Source organism: Chionomys nivalis, chromosome 7 (genome assembly GCF_950005125.1).
Source record: "Chionomys nivalis chromosome 7, mChiNiv1.1, whole genome shotgun sequence".
Taxonomy (NCBI): domain Eukaryota; kingdom Metazoa; phylum Chordata; class Mammalia; order Rodentia; family Cricetidae; genus Chionomys; species Chionomys nivalis.
In genome coordinates, this window is record NC_080092.1 from 79,386,968 (window position 1) to 79,402,503 (window position 15,536).

The 15,536-nt window shown below is 44.7% G+C and overlaps 1 protein-coding gene across 1 annotated transcript; it reads right to left on the reverse strand.

Moving 5' to 3' along the window:
* Positions 1-3,632: 3,632 nt before the first annotated feature.
* On the reverse strand, positions 3,633-12,107 carry Krt20 (keratin 20). Its single transcript, XM_057776319.1, has 8 exons — positions 11,712-12,107; positions 9,288-9,370; positions 7,183-7,339; positions 6,685-6,846; positions 6,385-6,510; positions 5,284-5,504; positions 4,576-4,613; positions 3,633-3,762 (listed from the first exon to the last, which is right to left on the reverse strand). The coding sequence occupies exons 1-8, from the start codon at positions 12,105-12,107 to the stop codon at positions 3,665-3,667; spliced, it is 1,281 nt and encodes a 426-aa protein (XP_057632302.1). The 3' UTR covers positions 3,633-3,664.
* Positions 12,108-15,536: the final 3,429 nt, after the last annotated feature.

The window sequence follows — 15,536 nt, forward strand, 5'->3', positions numbered from 1 at the left end:
GATATATTGGATTGATTTTTCTCTTGATAAGTCAAACTGCTGAGTCATGTTGTGTAAGACAGAATTAGGAAAGTATCGATACAGAGACAAGCAACAGAATTCACGAGTGTTAATGGACTCTGGCACGGTAGATGGGGGTGGAGGTCTCACTGTCTGCATCCTAGTGAGAACATTTGCATGTTCCCAGAAGGCTCTGATGCATGGCTGCCCTGACCTTGCTGTCAACAGAGTTGGCCTCGAGATTGGTACTTGCTTTACAGTGGTGGAGTGCGGATCTGGGGCCTATGGCCCCCTAAGATCCGGAGAGTATTTGCCCTTATCCAGGCTTCTCGGAGGGGAAATCTTGAATCTGGAGTCATACCAGGCCACAATTGGAGCTGCCCTTTGGGGGCTGAGGGTCACAGGCGAGCGTCATGGCAGTCCTCCATAAGGAACACCCAGGATCAAATAGACCGACACTCACCTTTTCAAATCCTTTTCCTGGGGTCAGGAATACTGAGCCCATAGTGACATACAATTACAACTCTCCTTCACCTTGTTAAATAAGGAACACAGGCGAGGCATACATTCTGACCTATGCACAGTCACGAAGAACAAGCAGGGCTTCCAAGCACAAGATTTGCAGAAGTTATCCATTTACTGTGAACGTGGGAAGGACCAGCAACCTCAGGCAGACAAGGTTTGATGAGAGAATCTGCAACTCACTAGCTTCATTTGTTGGGAGAATGCGAAAGTGTTGATTGGGAATGCCGAGACCTGTAGCCCCAGATGGATGCCTTTCACCCAGGCTTCCTTCACGCATGGCCCAGGCTTGTGGACTGAGCTCGTCCTTGTCTGAACTGTTATCAGTGCTCACGTTCTTGCTGTCGTGCAGACACTGAACTAAGCAAGCGGTTCACAGACATTGTGTTTCCGAGAGCTCCCATGGTGGTACTCTCATCCCGTTTTACAATGGAACCATCTCAAGGTCGGGACGGTGACTTAAGGCAGAGGTAGCATTTGCATCTGCAGTGTATCCTACACACAGGGCAACCCTGTTGCTGCTCTCTGTGAAATTGGAAGGGACACAAGGTGACTCTGGTCTCCCTAATTGTGGATTGGAGTTCTCTCCTACATACCAACCAGGAACCCTGGCTCTGTCCTTCCTGGAAATTCTTAAGACCCACAAAATGACTTCCCATGACTTATGCAAAATGACAGCATGTGAAATTCTACCAGTGTTTAGGCAAATGTGTCTTTAGTTTGGGTTTTGTCTTCTGGCCTCATGTCCCGACTTATTATAAAGCATAAGTGATTGGCATTGTGGTTGACTATTACTCACAAGCAACACACTCTCAAGGCTGAGGAGCTCCATTTTACCACTAGAGAAATAAGACAAAGGCTGTTATCTGCTTACAGAGTCAAAATGGATGCATCCAAACCAAAATCACCGCTTAGTTAAGAGCACGTAAGAGTGGGATTGACTAGCATGTATTCTTGAACTTGGAGCCCATTTTGTGCTGAAATGTGTGCTTCCCATCCTTAATGCTCACACGTGTGTTTTAAATAGTTTTGCTCCATATCCATATTCAGCTTCCATAAAACACGTTGATGTTCTACACGTGTGTTCTGAACCCATTGGCTTCTTAAGTAGAGATCAGGTATCCAGCTGATGTTTTATCCCGAGTCCCAGCCTATTGTTTGGTTAAAAAGCTTCCTGTTGTACCCGGAGTTGTTCTGCTTGAAAGAACTTCTTTGTAATTTGTTTAAATGTGTCCATGAAAAGGTACTGCCTTGCTTTCTGGAAGGCTTGAGTAAAACTTATTCTGAACTTAAGCAGAAGGGGGGGTCACTTCGGCAGTTGGAAAGAACCGTATTTCTTCTTCAATGGCTGTCCTTGAAGGCAGGATGCTGCGTTCATCAGCCCCCCTCCCCATGGCGTGCCTGTTAGCTTAGTTGGTTGGAGGTTGGTACTAGTCATAAGCTTCTACCATGGAGGTTTTAGAGGTGACCGTAATTGTGCCTGACAGCCATGTAGATGGATAAAAAGGTGGAGATGCTTCAAGCAAGAACAATTCTGGGCTTGTTGGCAAGGTGATTGCATAAGCTGAGGTGCAGAGAGAAACTACCAGGGTTACTGTGAGTTTCTAACAGGAGTTAAAGTTCCCCACTGGGTGTAGTGGTCAATGTTTCTATTAGCAGAATAATATTAGAATATTATTATGAGAGACTGAGGTGGGAGGATCATAGATTGGAGGTCAGCCTGGGATGCACAGAAAACTAGAGAGAGACATAAAGAATGAGAGGGAGGGAGGAAGGGAAGAAAGGGGAGAGAGAGAGGGGAGGGGGAGAGGGGAGAGGGAGAGGGAGAAGAAGAAGAAGAAGAAGAAGAAGAAGAAGAAGAAGAAGAGAGAGAGAGAGAGAGAGAGAGAGAGAACAGCCTAAACAGCCTATCTTCTTGAATTGGTACACAGCACCCGTCTAGCAAGCATAAGACCATGGAGTTGATCCCCAGCACTGCAATAATAACGTGTGTACACATACACACACACACACACACACACATTTGTGTCTTATATACCTTCCATTTTTGCATAACTTAGGGAATATTTGACATGGAGAAAATTATGCACTGTTCTATAAATCTTTAGATTTTTGGTAAGCACCCACTCACAATCTTCGCAGTGACTTGGCCATCTAGTTCCCGGCTGGTGGCTTCCTTATTTTCTGCTTTCATATATATGTACATATTTGTATTAGTGTGGGCACTGGTGTGGGTGCATGTGCATGTATATACGTGTGGGTGTGTGTGCACATGTGTGTGCATACATCTGGGGACCAAGGTCGGGGTCAGGAATCATCGTCGACTGGGAATGATTGTCAATGGGGGTGATGGGCATGTTCTAGGATTAATGGTAATTATTGTACAACCTCGGGCACACAGGAGGCCACTAAGCTGCACCTGCTACAAAGGTGGATGTCTCAGTGTGTCATTGTGTCTCATGAAAGCGGGTCCCAAAAAAGCATGAGAGACATTGCATACTCCAGATTCACCAAATGAAGTGACGATCAATGAATTCAGCAATTTATTACGAAAAGAAGACACATTCTACCTTTGGTCTAGTTTTGCCCTTAACTGAGTCCCATGTCAATCATCGTGTGCCTTGCTCTAATTCTGTTCAGCATTTGTGACTGGAAATTCTTTTAAATCATTCAAAGAATTAAGGTGAACCAGGAGAGGTAGCAGAGCCAATGGGGAAAAGCCAAGACCTGCTTGAAGGAAATAAATCCAATGAGATTATGTAGGAAGTTGCCTCCATGGAGAACTCACAGACTTCCTACTGCTGGTTTTAGCAATTCAGAAACAAGAAAAACGAAACTCAAACAGAGAGAGGTTTATTTGCAATTTGCTAGAACTCCTCCAACTGAGAGCTTCAGTATAAACGAAGGGGCCTGTGATGAAGATGAAGATGAAGATGGCAGTGTTGACGGCTTAAATAGTCTGGTTCTCCCTGGTTCAATCTTGCAAACACTTTTCAGCACAGAGCGAGAACATTTATATTTAATTACAGAGACTGATACGTAGACTCCCCATCCCACCGTAATCACTGCACAGTGCTCATGGTGTTTTCTGACGGCCACTTTCTCTCGTTTTCAGCTGGAGCAGCCTCCCCTCAGCAGCGGGCTATACCCTTTCTTCCACCTCCTTGATTTCAGAGGACACGACTTTGCCATCCACCACTTCCTCTACCACGGTCTTAATCTTCCTGGTTTTCTTGATATCTGTGTGTGCGTATGAAACATCAGAGGTTGGAACAGGCCCGTGGCTACCCTGTTATACCTTTCCACTTCCAGCTATTGCTGCTTTCATTTATTTCCTCTTCTTAGGGAAAAATAAAAGCCCTGAACCTGTTCTTTTTCTTGTGTAATCTTAAGTTGACTTTATAAGAAAGCACAGACTCTCCCCAAATTTATATATTCCCCTCCTTCCCCCCTCAGACGGACACAGACACTCTCTAATGAAATCCACATTTGAGTTGTATATTTCCTTTTCAGGGTCACTGTCTGAGCAATGGCACAGGCTAAGAAATTGCCTTGTCATAGCAACTGTGCCAAGATCCCCGCTTGGACGGGGACCTTGACATGACGTGCAAGATTTTTAGAATCCTGATGTCTTGGGACTGGTGAGAACTCAGCTGATAAAGTGCTTGCTAAAAAAGTGTGAGTGCTGGAACCCAGGGTTTTCTCCTTTCTTTCTTTCTTTCTTTCTTTCTTTCTTTCTTTCTTTCTTTCTTTCTTTCTTTCTTTCCTTCTTTCTTTCTTTCCAAGCTGGAGGTGGTGGTATGCATGTCCTCTGACTTTCATGTGGGTATACACACACACACACAGAGGCACACACACATACACACACACACACAGGCACACACACATGAGCACACACATGCAAGCATCCGCTAAGTAAATAAATAGAAACCTGGTTCTTAATTGTGCTTTTGAGTACCCTCTGTCTTTGACCTTTCCTCAGGGACAGACAGTTGCCAGAGGCCTGCTGAGGTTTCAGCATCATAGAATCCGTGCACAGGGCAGAACACTTACCCTTACTTTCCAAAGTGGTCAGCTGGTACTCTGTAGTTCTGTGGTTGTCATTTTTTTTTTAAAGCAAAGAAACAGAAAGAAAGCATTATTTCCTCATCAAAGCAGGGGAACTTCCCTCCATGTCCTTTTGTTGATCAAAGTCTGGGTTGATGGGAGGTTAAATATTATTTTCCTACTTCTGTCCCTTGGACTATTCTTATTCGACACTAGAGTGTTCTACTTTTTAGCTTGGAAAACACACAGTGTCAAAACGGACCTTCTTGTCATCTACTGGAACTGTCTATAGTGAAGAAAAACCAATTAGGATGGAAGTTCAAATCTATGTTCTCCTGATGTCCTTGGATATATGTTTGCAAGCAGCCAATTCAGTTCTGCGTGTTTACAAACAGGGTCCCAGGGGCCTCTGTGGCCTGTGGTTTAATTCATGAGTAGTGCACGGAGTTACTGTGCTTCCAGTTCCACATTCAATAAGAATTAATACACGTGCCATCGGTATCATTAAGAGAACCATCTTCTGACTCAGGGCTGCCCGAAGGCCTCCTTCAAAGGCTATTGATGGTTGGGGTGTTTTATACTATTTGCTATATTTTCATATTTTCATCTCCTCGTTGTGTGTGTGTAAAATTGCCTTTGTGTGTGGAATTGCCTTGACAAGGACCGTGAAAGAGAATTGCAGACAGACAGGGACACACACCCGAAGGTACTTACCTTATGTCTTCTCCTTCCAGAAGGCGGCGGTAGGTAGCGATCTCCTGCTCAAGCCGGGTCTTTATGTCCAGAAGGGCATTGTGCTCTTGGTTCTGGCGTTCTGTGTCACTCCGGATCTGCATCAGTTGGGCCTCCAGGGAGCTCAGCATTCCCTGGAGGGCTGCCAACTGGCTGGCATAACGAGCCTTGGTTTCCTCCAGGGTGCGCTCCAGAGACTCTTTCTGAGAATGGCAGACAAGGAGAGTGTTTCTTATTTGCTGCCTTGAAGTAAGCCACACAATTGTTTTGTCTTTTGGGAAGAATTTTTTGCGGCCTTTGATCACTACCCATTTTCTAGCTTGCAGGTTCTTCCCATCTAGACAGACCCAGCAGCCAGCTACACCTGCCGTCTCTTGGACTTGTTTTGTTTGAGCTTTGTGTCTTCTGTCCCTTCAGTGTGCTGCACTGTGCCACAAGATGAAGATTTACTTCCTTGACCTGGGAGGATGTCATGCCTGCCTCGATGAAGTGCAAGCAAAACTGATAAGGTATTTTGCCTTTCTTTCTTCCTTCCTTCCTTCCTTCCTTCCTTCCTTCCTTCCTTCCTTCCTTTCTTTCTTTCTTTCTTTCTTTCATTCTTTCTTTTTTTCTTAAGAATCAACTCCAAGAGTTGCCCCACAGCTCAGTTATATCTCTCTGCTTTCCACCACACGGACATGAGCCTGACAACTATGCCCCTTTAGCCCTGACTCCGGAAGCAGAAAGCCATAGAGTCATCTTGGTAGTGTTGTTGGCATAACTTGCGGTGGCGGATGCTTGCTTAGCCTGAGATGACTCTACTCTTTTCCTAACTTAAAGCTCATCTTTGGTTTAAGTTCTCAGATAAATGCATTTTCCCCCGTGGAATCTTCAAGATCTACTCTTTCCCCTGCATTTGTACAGGTCATTACCCTTCCTCTGCTTCTTTCTGCGGTGTGGCTATTATTAGCTGTTGGACCGGTTTCCTTTTTGGCTCTGCAAGGGGAGAGGTTGCTTCTTACAGGAGTCTGTGCTTCTATACTTCTGAACACAGGCCTTGGTCAGCACGGACTAGACCGAGCAGGGGAGGCCAGAGGGGCTCACCATGCTGAGAAGAGACTGCAGCTCGATCTCCAGGCCCTGGTAGGTGCGTCTCAGCTCCGTGACTTGCAGCTCGGTCCCTTTCAGCTCCTCGGTGTTCACGGTGACTTCTTGCTGTAGGGCTGCGCTCTAAAGTTCCAAGAATTAAGAAAATGAGCAAAGAGAGACATAAAAGAGAGGAGGGCAGACCAGAAAAGGAGAGGGAAGAAGAAGAGAAAGAAAACAGAAGGGGGAAAAAGAGAAAGAAAACAATAGGCTCTGTCCTGGAGATCAGTGCTCACAGCTGCTCACACTTGGAATTACCTGTTTCTCAAACTGTTCTTTGGCCTCTTGGAGGTTCTTCTGGGCCAAGACTTCGTATTTCTGCCTCATCTCATTCATGATCTCTCCCAGGTTCAGGCCTGGAGCAGCGTCCACCTCCACATTGACATTGGTGCCCAGCTGCCTGCGAAGGGCATCGACTTCCTGTGGGAGTAAGATTCCGACTGTGTTTAGTCTGAAGCATACCCTCAGATCAGACTGGGAGGAAAAAATATAATAAATCTTGTGACTTCCTTCCCTGGGCATGAATAAAGATGAGAGGAAACAGAAAGAAGGCTTCCTGGGGTCTGGCTCACTCCTTTGAGGTTTTTAAGGGAGAGCAACCTCATGCAAAAGGGTGGCTGGCACGATTGACATTCTCTCTGTTACCATCAGCACCGCCACCATCACCTCTTTTTCCTGTTTCTTCTCCTCTCATTTTTATTATCTTGCTATTGGAGCTGCCTCGGCATTCCCTAAACATCCCTGCGACTCTCTCACCTCCTGATGCTCCTTCTGGAGGAGGGCCAGGTCCTTGTTCAGTTCTTCAATCTGAATTTCCAAGTCCGTCTTTTGAAGGGTCAGGTCATCAAAAACCTTGTTCAAGCCTTGGAGATCAGCTTCCACAGTGACGAGCATCCCCCTCTCAGCCTCAAACCTGGGAATGAATTAAGATGCAGGCGTAAGAGTCCTTCAACAGCTGTGTTGGAGGAGATGATGTAACACGAGATAGATAAGCTCCTGCCCTTTATCACAACCCCTTTCCATGTTTGTGAAAAGTGAATGAGAACCTGGGAACCAGATCATTAGCTCTGTAACAGAGTCTGTCACTGGGGCTGGAGAGATGGCTCAGTGGTCAAGAGCACTGGCTGCTCTTGTAGAGAACCTGGTTAAATTCCTAGCACCCACATGGTGGCTTATAACCACCTGTAACTCCAGTTCCAGGGATTATGATGCCCTCTTCTGATCTTTGTGGGCACCAGGCACACACATGGTGCAAGAAACACATGCAGGCAAATGTTTATTCACATAAGAATCTGTATCTATATCTAATTTCTGTTCATCTATACTTTTGAAAAGTGTCTGAATTTAGGGACTGGGTGGTAGAGTGTTTGCATATAAGGACCTGGACTTTATCCCAAGAACTGTGAAGACAACAGGAAACAACAAAAAGCCCGAATCAAGCCAACAAAAAACAAATAACAATATCCCAAGTTAAACAAACAACCACCCCACCAAATACTTCAGAAACCATTAACCCAAACAGAAATTTAACAGGGTGAGCTTATTTTCATCATTTTGTTAAACAGATATGTCCAATGTGAGTCATTTTCATCATTTCTTTTCCTCTGCAACCATCTGGCAAAGACACAAGTTAATACACCAAAGCAAGCCTAAGCCATAACAGAAGAACAGCCCCTCGCCAAGCAGGACCAGGTTCACAAATCTAATGGCGTCACCTTCGGATCTACTTTTTAATTTCCTTCTTTTTCATCTCCGTTAGCATCAAAACCCTGTCCTTCTCCAGTACAGTACCGTTAGTGTTGAAACACCCTGCAGACTGAGCCAGGAAGCCCTATTGCTCAGCCATTTGGAGGGAGCATAGTCATGTGAGTGTGTATAAGAAGGTGAACAGTATTTAAAGTGGACTAATCATAGATTGGTTCGAGTTCTTCGGCTAACTGGATGAGATGGTAAAAACACCAGCATCTGGAAGGTATATAGGAGTCACCCATGGAATCTGGCTGCAATGTGGGAGCCAAATGTCTGTGTGGGAGGGTCACCCCGTGGAGACCTGTGGCTCTCACATCACAGAAGGGCATGTGTGCAGAAATGGAGTTCTGGGTTTCTTTGTTCTTGCTCTGAGTGATAGAATTAGGTTTAGTGGGTGAAAAGGCAACAGAAACCGGGTTACTAAAAAAAACACTGTTTTAGCAACCAGAGCTGACCAACCAGAACAATAGCAATTGCTGGGAGGTGTTCAGAAACAATGATGGGTAAACAAATTTTAGCATCCTGGGGGGGGGGGGCGATGTCTGTCCCTAAGAGTGCTGGGCAGGATCACATAGCTTTTAGTACCCTTAAGTTCCACAGTTCTGATATAATGTAATAGAAGTTTCTTAGCTCATCTCAGTGTGATGAAAGGCTTCTGAACGGAGTTCTTTCTCAGGACCAGTGAGTTGGCTCATCAGGCAAAGGCACTTGATGACCACCTGACATCTGGAGTTTTATCCCTGGAACCCAGGTGTTGGAAGGGGAGAAGTGCAAAATGTCCCCTGACCCCCACACATGTGCTGTGGCTTCCCCATCTCTTCCTCTTCCTTCTCTATTCCTTTCCCTCTCTCTCCCTTTTCCCCTCCCCCTCTCACATACACATATACATTCTAAATAAATGAGAAAAAACTACTGAAAGAATTTCTTTTTCAGAAAAATTTACCATGGTGCTGGGTGTGATGGTAGATTTCTGTAGTAAAGAGGATGCCAACTTTGGGGGACAGTGTGAACCATATAGCAAGGTCCTATCTCAAAAGCAAAAGCAAGACAACCAATCAACCCACCAACCCACCCCAATACATCCTACATTTGCTGTGATTTAGAGCACCTACTTCAATCTGAAGTCGTCTGCAGCCAGTTTAGCATTGTCAATTTGCAGGACGCATCGGGCGTTTTGCATTTGAGCGTCCTTAATCTGAAAAACATAAGAGAGGGGAAGAACGACATTTCCACCAGGGCAGGAGTTTGCAATGATCTTATTTACCCTCAGAGACAACTGTAATTACATCAACAGTGATGTCCATTTCAAGAATGTCAACGTGAGAATAAAGAAGAGGAATGATGACACAGGCATTCATGTCACAGCGTTAGAACAGGACTCTTCATTTGGTCCATTTTCTTGTGATCGTACAAAATGAAAGTTGAACTCATTCACATCATGGAACCTTATTAAGGGCCTTGTCTGTGGGGCTGTTCATACCTGGAACTTTGCTGTAAGCCATTCTCACCTGGTGAGCTCCCACTCCTTCACCTCTCAGCTCTGCCACCATGGCTTTGAGGGGGCGGGGCCTTCACTGATAGCCAGGTCTAGCAGTGGATGTGCCCTTGCTTCTGTGGCTCTGCACAGCCTTCCTCCTATACCCCTCTGAGTGATAGTTGCTTTGGTCCACGCCTGATTTCACCTAAAACACTTTATTTACTGACACCTTCCTCTCTGTGTGATACGCAGTACTCAGCTAGTGTCTACGAAATAGTGGGTGAATGAGAAGTTGCCACCTGGTCGGAATCAGGTACTAGGACAGCAGGATGGATACATCCTGGATCTCTCTCTGCCCCTCCCCCAGTCTCTCTCTCTCTCTGTGTGTGTGTGTGTGTGTGTATGCATGTTCACATGTACAGGTGATTGCATGTGAAGGTCAGAGGACACACAATTTTGCATGCCATTCCTTGGGTATTATCCACATTTTTGGGGAAGGGCAGGATCCCTCACTGTCCTGGAAATCATCAAGTAGGTCAGGCTGGCTGTTCAGCAAGCCCCAGGGCTCTGCTTGTCTCGGCTTTTCCAACACTGGAATTACACGTGCACACCATCATTCTCCAATTTTTTTTTTCCTTTTTTAACCTGGGTTCTGGGAATCAAGCTCAGGTTCTCGGGCTTGCAAGGCAAGCACTGCGTTCTTTAAGATGCATGCAGACTGGAAGTCCATTCCTAGAAAGCATTAGAATGATCCATCTCTTTCAGTAGCTATTCCTGGAGAGAGGTCCCCTGAGAGGCTTCCAGCTAGTAGGTACTAGTGGCTGCTCCTAGGTATTGTGGATAATCCCCAAGTCAATTCAGAAGCATCAGCCTTGAGAGAAGTGCTGGAGAACAATCGGTTTGTATGGAATGTGCTTCAGGGAAAGCCTGAAGAAACTCCCTGATGAAGGTGATGTAATCACCTTAGCTTCCTGAGCTGATCCTTTCCGTGAAGTCTGAATCAAGCTGCAGTGATGTCAGTAATACAGCTCGAGAAAAGAGGTCCACAGGGACTCAATGGCCTTTGCCCTAAAGGGGCAATGATTTTAAATATAAGCATAAGAGAAAGGAACGCTTTCCTTGATTAGATAAGAATGATGCGTGCTGTGCTTGACATCTTCAGTCAGGAGCAAAGTCTCCCACTTCTGCTCCACTGGGTTTATAAAAAAGAGAAAGAGGGAACCCCACCTATCTCAGATGACACAGGGACAGACTGTGATAGGATTGCAATAAATTTGAATTGGGGGCAATAGAACATTTCATTATTGCCTAAGTGCTTTATAAAATGCTTGGTGATGGTTAGCAGATATTTAAATAGGGCATTAAAAAAGTCCAGTTATCAGAACTGTGCATAGTGGCTAATTCCAGTGTTGAGGAGATAGAGTCAGGAGAGTGATGAGGTTCAGACTAGTCTGGGATACACACTGAGGGCTTGGACTAGCCTGGGATACACACTGAGGGCTTGGACTAGCCTGGGATACACAGTGGGGGCTTGGACTAGTCTGGGATACACAGTGGGAGCTTGTATAAAAAAACCATTAATATCTGCATTTTGTCTCCACTCTGAACTCTTTTATTATTTATACCCATAGTAGGATGATATTTGAAATATAAGGTTATATAAATGAAAAAAGAAATCTCTTTTTAATTCATTTGAGTCTTCCAAGTCAATGAAGACTAGGGGGAAACTCACACAGAAACCCTTGAAGTTCTTCCAAAAATGAGATTATTCTCCATGAGAACCTGGCATTGTAAACCATGGCAAAGACACAGAATGTAATTTTGGGCGGTAAAAGTATCATATTTTATATGCAATTAGGTTGAAATTTTAGAAAAAAAGAGTGGGTTAAACTCATCCTATTAACTCTGATACCACTTGATAAAATACATTTTTCTTTTAGTTATAAATTTCAACTTAATTTGCTTTGTATGTTAGGGTTCACCTAGCATATACACCCATCCCCCTTGATCTACTATGCGACTAAAATAAAAATGTAGATACACAGGCCTCATGACTTACCTGGTTTTGCAGGTCTTTGATTTGTGCGTAGTAGGGACTGTAGTCCCGGACGGTGCTAGGCGCATTGGTCTCATACCACTGCTTGATCTGGGCTTCAAGTCTGGAGTTGGATTGCTCCAGGGACCGCACTTTTTCGAGGTAGCTGGCCAACCGGTCATTGAGGTTCTGCATTGCTAGTTTCCCGTTGCCCCCAAACATGTCCCCTCCGCTGTAGCTCACTACGGTTTTGGAGACGGAGATGCGAGTGCCGTGGCCTCCAGCTCCACCATAGACACTGGGTGCAGCCCCCAGACGCTGCACGCCCCCCTTCCTATATAGGGAGCCACTCATGCTAAGTGCTGGGCCTTGTGAGGAGGAACTCAGACTTCTGTGAACACTTCGGCGACTGAAATCCATCTGAGATTCTGGGAAGCAACACCTGCAGCCTGGAGTTGGAGCACAGCCTGTCTGTCTTACGGCGCTGTAGAGCTGACCTTTTATAGAGTTCAGGCAGACACTCCTCCGCTGCTGCCATGTCACCTCAGGAGTGACACAGTCCACTCTTCTACTCCCCCTCCCTTCTGTACAGCAATATGTTTCATCTCATTCTAGAAATGACCACTAGAGGCGCTTCTTAAAGGCTTTTCTTGGGGTGGGGTGTGTATTCCTTTTTAGTAAACACGGGGAACAAAAAGAATGAGGAAGGGGTGTTCTTTCAGCTATTGCACCTGCCCTGGCAGGTTTTTTTTTTTTAATCATCCTCGTATACAAATAAAGAATATTTACAAACCATATGAATAATTTAGACCTTGAACGAGACATCTGTGGGGTCATGATGGTAAGTCACACTGGTGAGAACAAAGGCTTGTTCGAATGATGAATTGCTTTTCAGAGCCTCTATTTTATGCTCTATGTATTTTTTGCTTTTAAGTTTATCCTTGATTAGAACTTATATCCTAGTCTATTGAAATATCTTGGATGAGGCTGGGTGTTCTGGTGCACTCCTGCAATTCCAGCACTTGGGAAGCAGAGACAGGAGGATCACTGGGAGTTTGGTGCCAGCCTGGTTTAAGTGAGGAGTGCCAGGTTAGCCCAGTGTGTGTAATAAGACCCTGTCTCAAAGCATGTAAGCGTGTGAGTCCACACACCACAGACACACAGAGTGTGAGAATTGAATATGGTGAATGTGTGAGCTTGTAAAAGAGTACAGGTTGCGGCATGGCGTTGATTGTGGAGTTAAAAAGTACTTTATATAGTAGTTTTAGAAAATGTCATATATGTATGCAATGTATCTTGATAATATCTACCCAACATTCCCAGAAGGCCCCCAACACATTTTCTATCCAACGTCAATACCCCCCTTTTAAAAATAACTTATGAATCTAATTAGTGCTGCCTGTGTGCTTATGACTGTATAGGGGTGTGGACAACCTGTCAGTGGCCATACCTCCAAAGAAAATTCAATCCTCTTCTTGGCTCCAAGCAGCCCTCAGCTGCCAGGAACTCCTAAGCTGGGGCAGGAGTCTTGAAAACCCCTCCTGGGTATTTTCTTTTTCCTTTCTTAAAAAGAAAACTCTATCATAAAAACCATGCAAATATCATCTAATGGTTGAAAATGCTTTTAAAATTTTTAAGGAGTGAGAAACCAGTTTTTATACCTGGTATGTTGCATGCAGGAGCCTGCCTACCCTGTTGGAAGCCAGCTAGCTACCACCAGGAGATGCTTTCTGTTTTTACCATCCTGAGACCATTGGAGCTGCCTCCCAGGATCCCTGATGGATTCCAGCTGCAGAAGCTTGCTCCTCCTTGCAGATTCCCACACTCAGAGCCAAGGGATTCCTCGAGAAGAAAGGTTTCAGGTTACCACAGGGACTCACACACCTAACTTCCTAGAGGCCGCTGATAAAGGAGGGCAATAATTATGAACTTTGGCCACTCAATCTATTGATTTGTTTGAATAGAAACGTTCCTTCCAGAGCCTGGATCTGTTTCTCTTCAGGAGGATTTGCTGATTCTTCCGTGCATACATGTGGGCACTGGCTCTGCAGTGGGGACCTGATGGTGGGCACCCACTGAGTGTTGAGGAATGAGTGTGTTTCCTCCTAAAGTCCTTTCCACTCAGACTCCCGACTGAAAATATCTCCTTATTCTTTGAAGCATTCATGTAATTTCTTTAAGTCAAATTAATTCGAAGGGCTTGGGAAAGTCACAGAAACCACAGCAGATTCCCATCTTAATGCTAACTTGATTGGAGATCTGAGTATGATTGAAGCAAGCAGGCACAATGTACACACACACAAGGAAGTACATCTGGAATCTGTTTATGTTGCTTTCCCTAATAATGGTCTCCTAAGATAGAATAAGATTGAATTGTTTCTGTCTTTTAGATACCTTGCCTTCAAGTTACAAATCAGTTACGGCTTATCTCAGTTATAAGTTTTATAAAGTAAGAGCTATGCAAAATTAAAAACTGACCAAGTGACCCTGCTTTAGGAACTCTATGATATATATAGTATGTGGTAGCTTGTCCGTCAGCTAATCTTCACCAAGTGTTTGCCATTAATGGCTGTGCATACAGCAAGCAGCTCTTGGTGTTTGTTAGGATGATAAATCAATTTATTAGTAGATATCACAGCTGAGATTTGCAATTAGTAATCTTTCGGAGACAGATGTGTGTGTGTGTGTGTGTAAATGGATGTAGTTTTTGATACTTATTAATGGGGTAAGAGAGAAACTTGTTTGATTAAAATGGAAAATTGCATCATTAAAATTGTACACAATTTGAGGTGAGTCCCATTGAGTTTCATGTACTGGAACATATGCCGAAGATGTTTAAAACATCTCTTATTCACAGTTAGTGCCAAGTGTGGGTCTGAAGTGTCCTCCAAGGGCCCCTGTGATGAAGACTTGGTCCCTGGTCTGAGGTCCCACTGGGAGGTGGTGGAACCTTTAGAAGGTGGGATGCAGTGGAAGGCATGTCACCAGGGGTATGCTTTTGCAGGGATGCCTGGATCCTTCTCTTTCTGTCTCTCTTTGCTGCCTGGCTGCCCTGCTGAGAATGATGCCTCTGTCAGGTACCTGCCGTGATGCACCCTGGTGGCAGCTGACTTTGGACCAAAACCTCTGAAATCATGAACTAAGGTAAGTGTTTTCTCTGTCATTTACCTCGGGTGTTTGTCACAGCTGCGGAATGCAGATCGGCACAGCTCTGAGGTAGGAAGGAGTATACACGCAGTGTCACACACTACAAATGTGTCCTCTTCTTTAGCTCAATGCTCACTTGTGGCTGGACTCAGTTACATTTAACTCAGCGTTAAACATCCCATTTTTAGTTGTCTGAAGAAATAACTTCATGCATTATCCTACCCGTTATTGTATAATGTTTATAGATTGCTGATGCTTTAGATTTGAACTAAAATCTGATAGTGGAAGACTACGAGGTTGAGCTTCCACCATCCGAGTCACTGGTCTGTTTGAGTGGCAGCATCCCGACTGGAGTTTCTGTTTCCACATGAGAACGCCGCGTGTAGAACATTGGGTCTTCGATGTATCATTGAGATTTAGCCTTTGGCAGGTTATTCTAGCTTATAAAGTGACTACAGGAAATCAAGCTACCGTTTCACGGGAATTCATTTTTTTTTTTAGCCATATCAGAGACGAAATAAAGACCTCATTGCCCCTTATTCATACACATAAACACACATTTAGAGTCCTTGCTATTCCAGGCTGTTTGCTGACTGTATCTGCACATAGATACTGGATTACAACTTCCTGCATGTAACTGAGGTGTATTTTGACCTCTGAGACAATCAACTGAGTGTTAATGATTAATGTTAAATTGGAGGA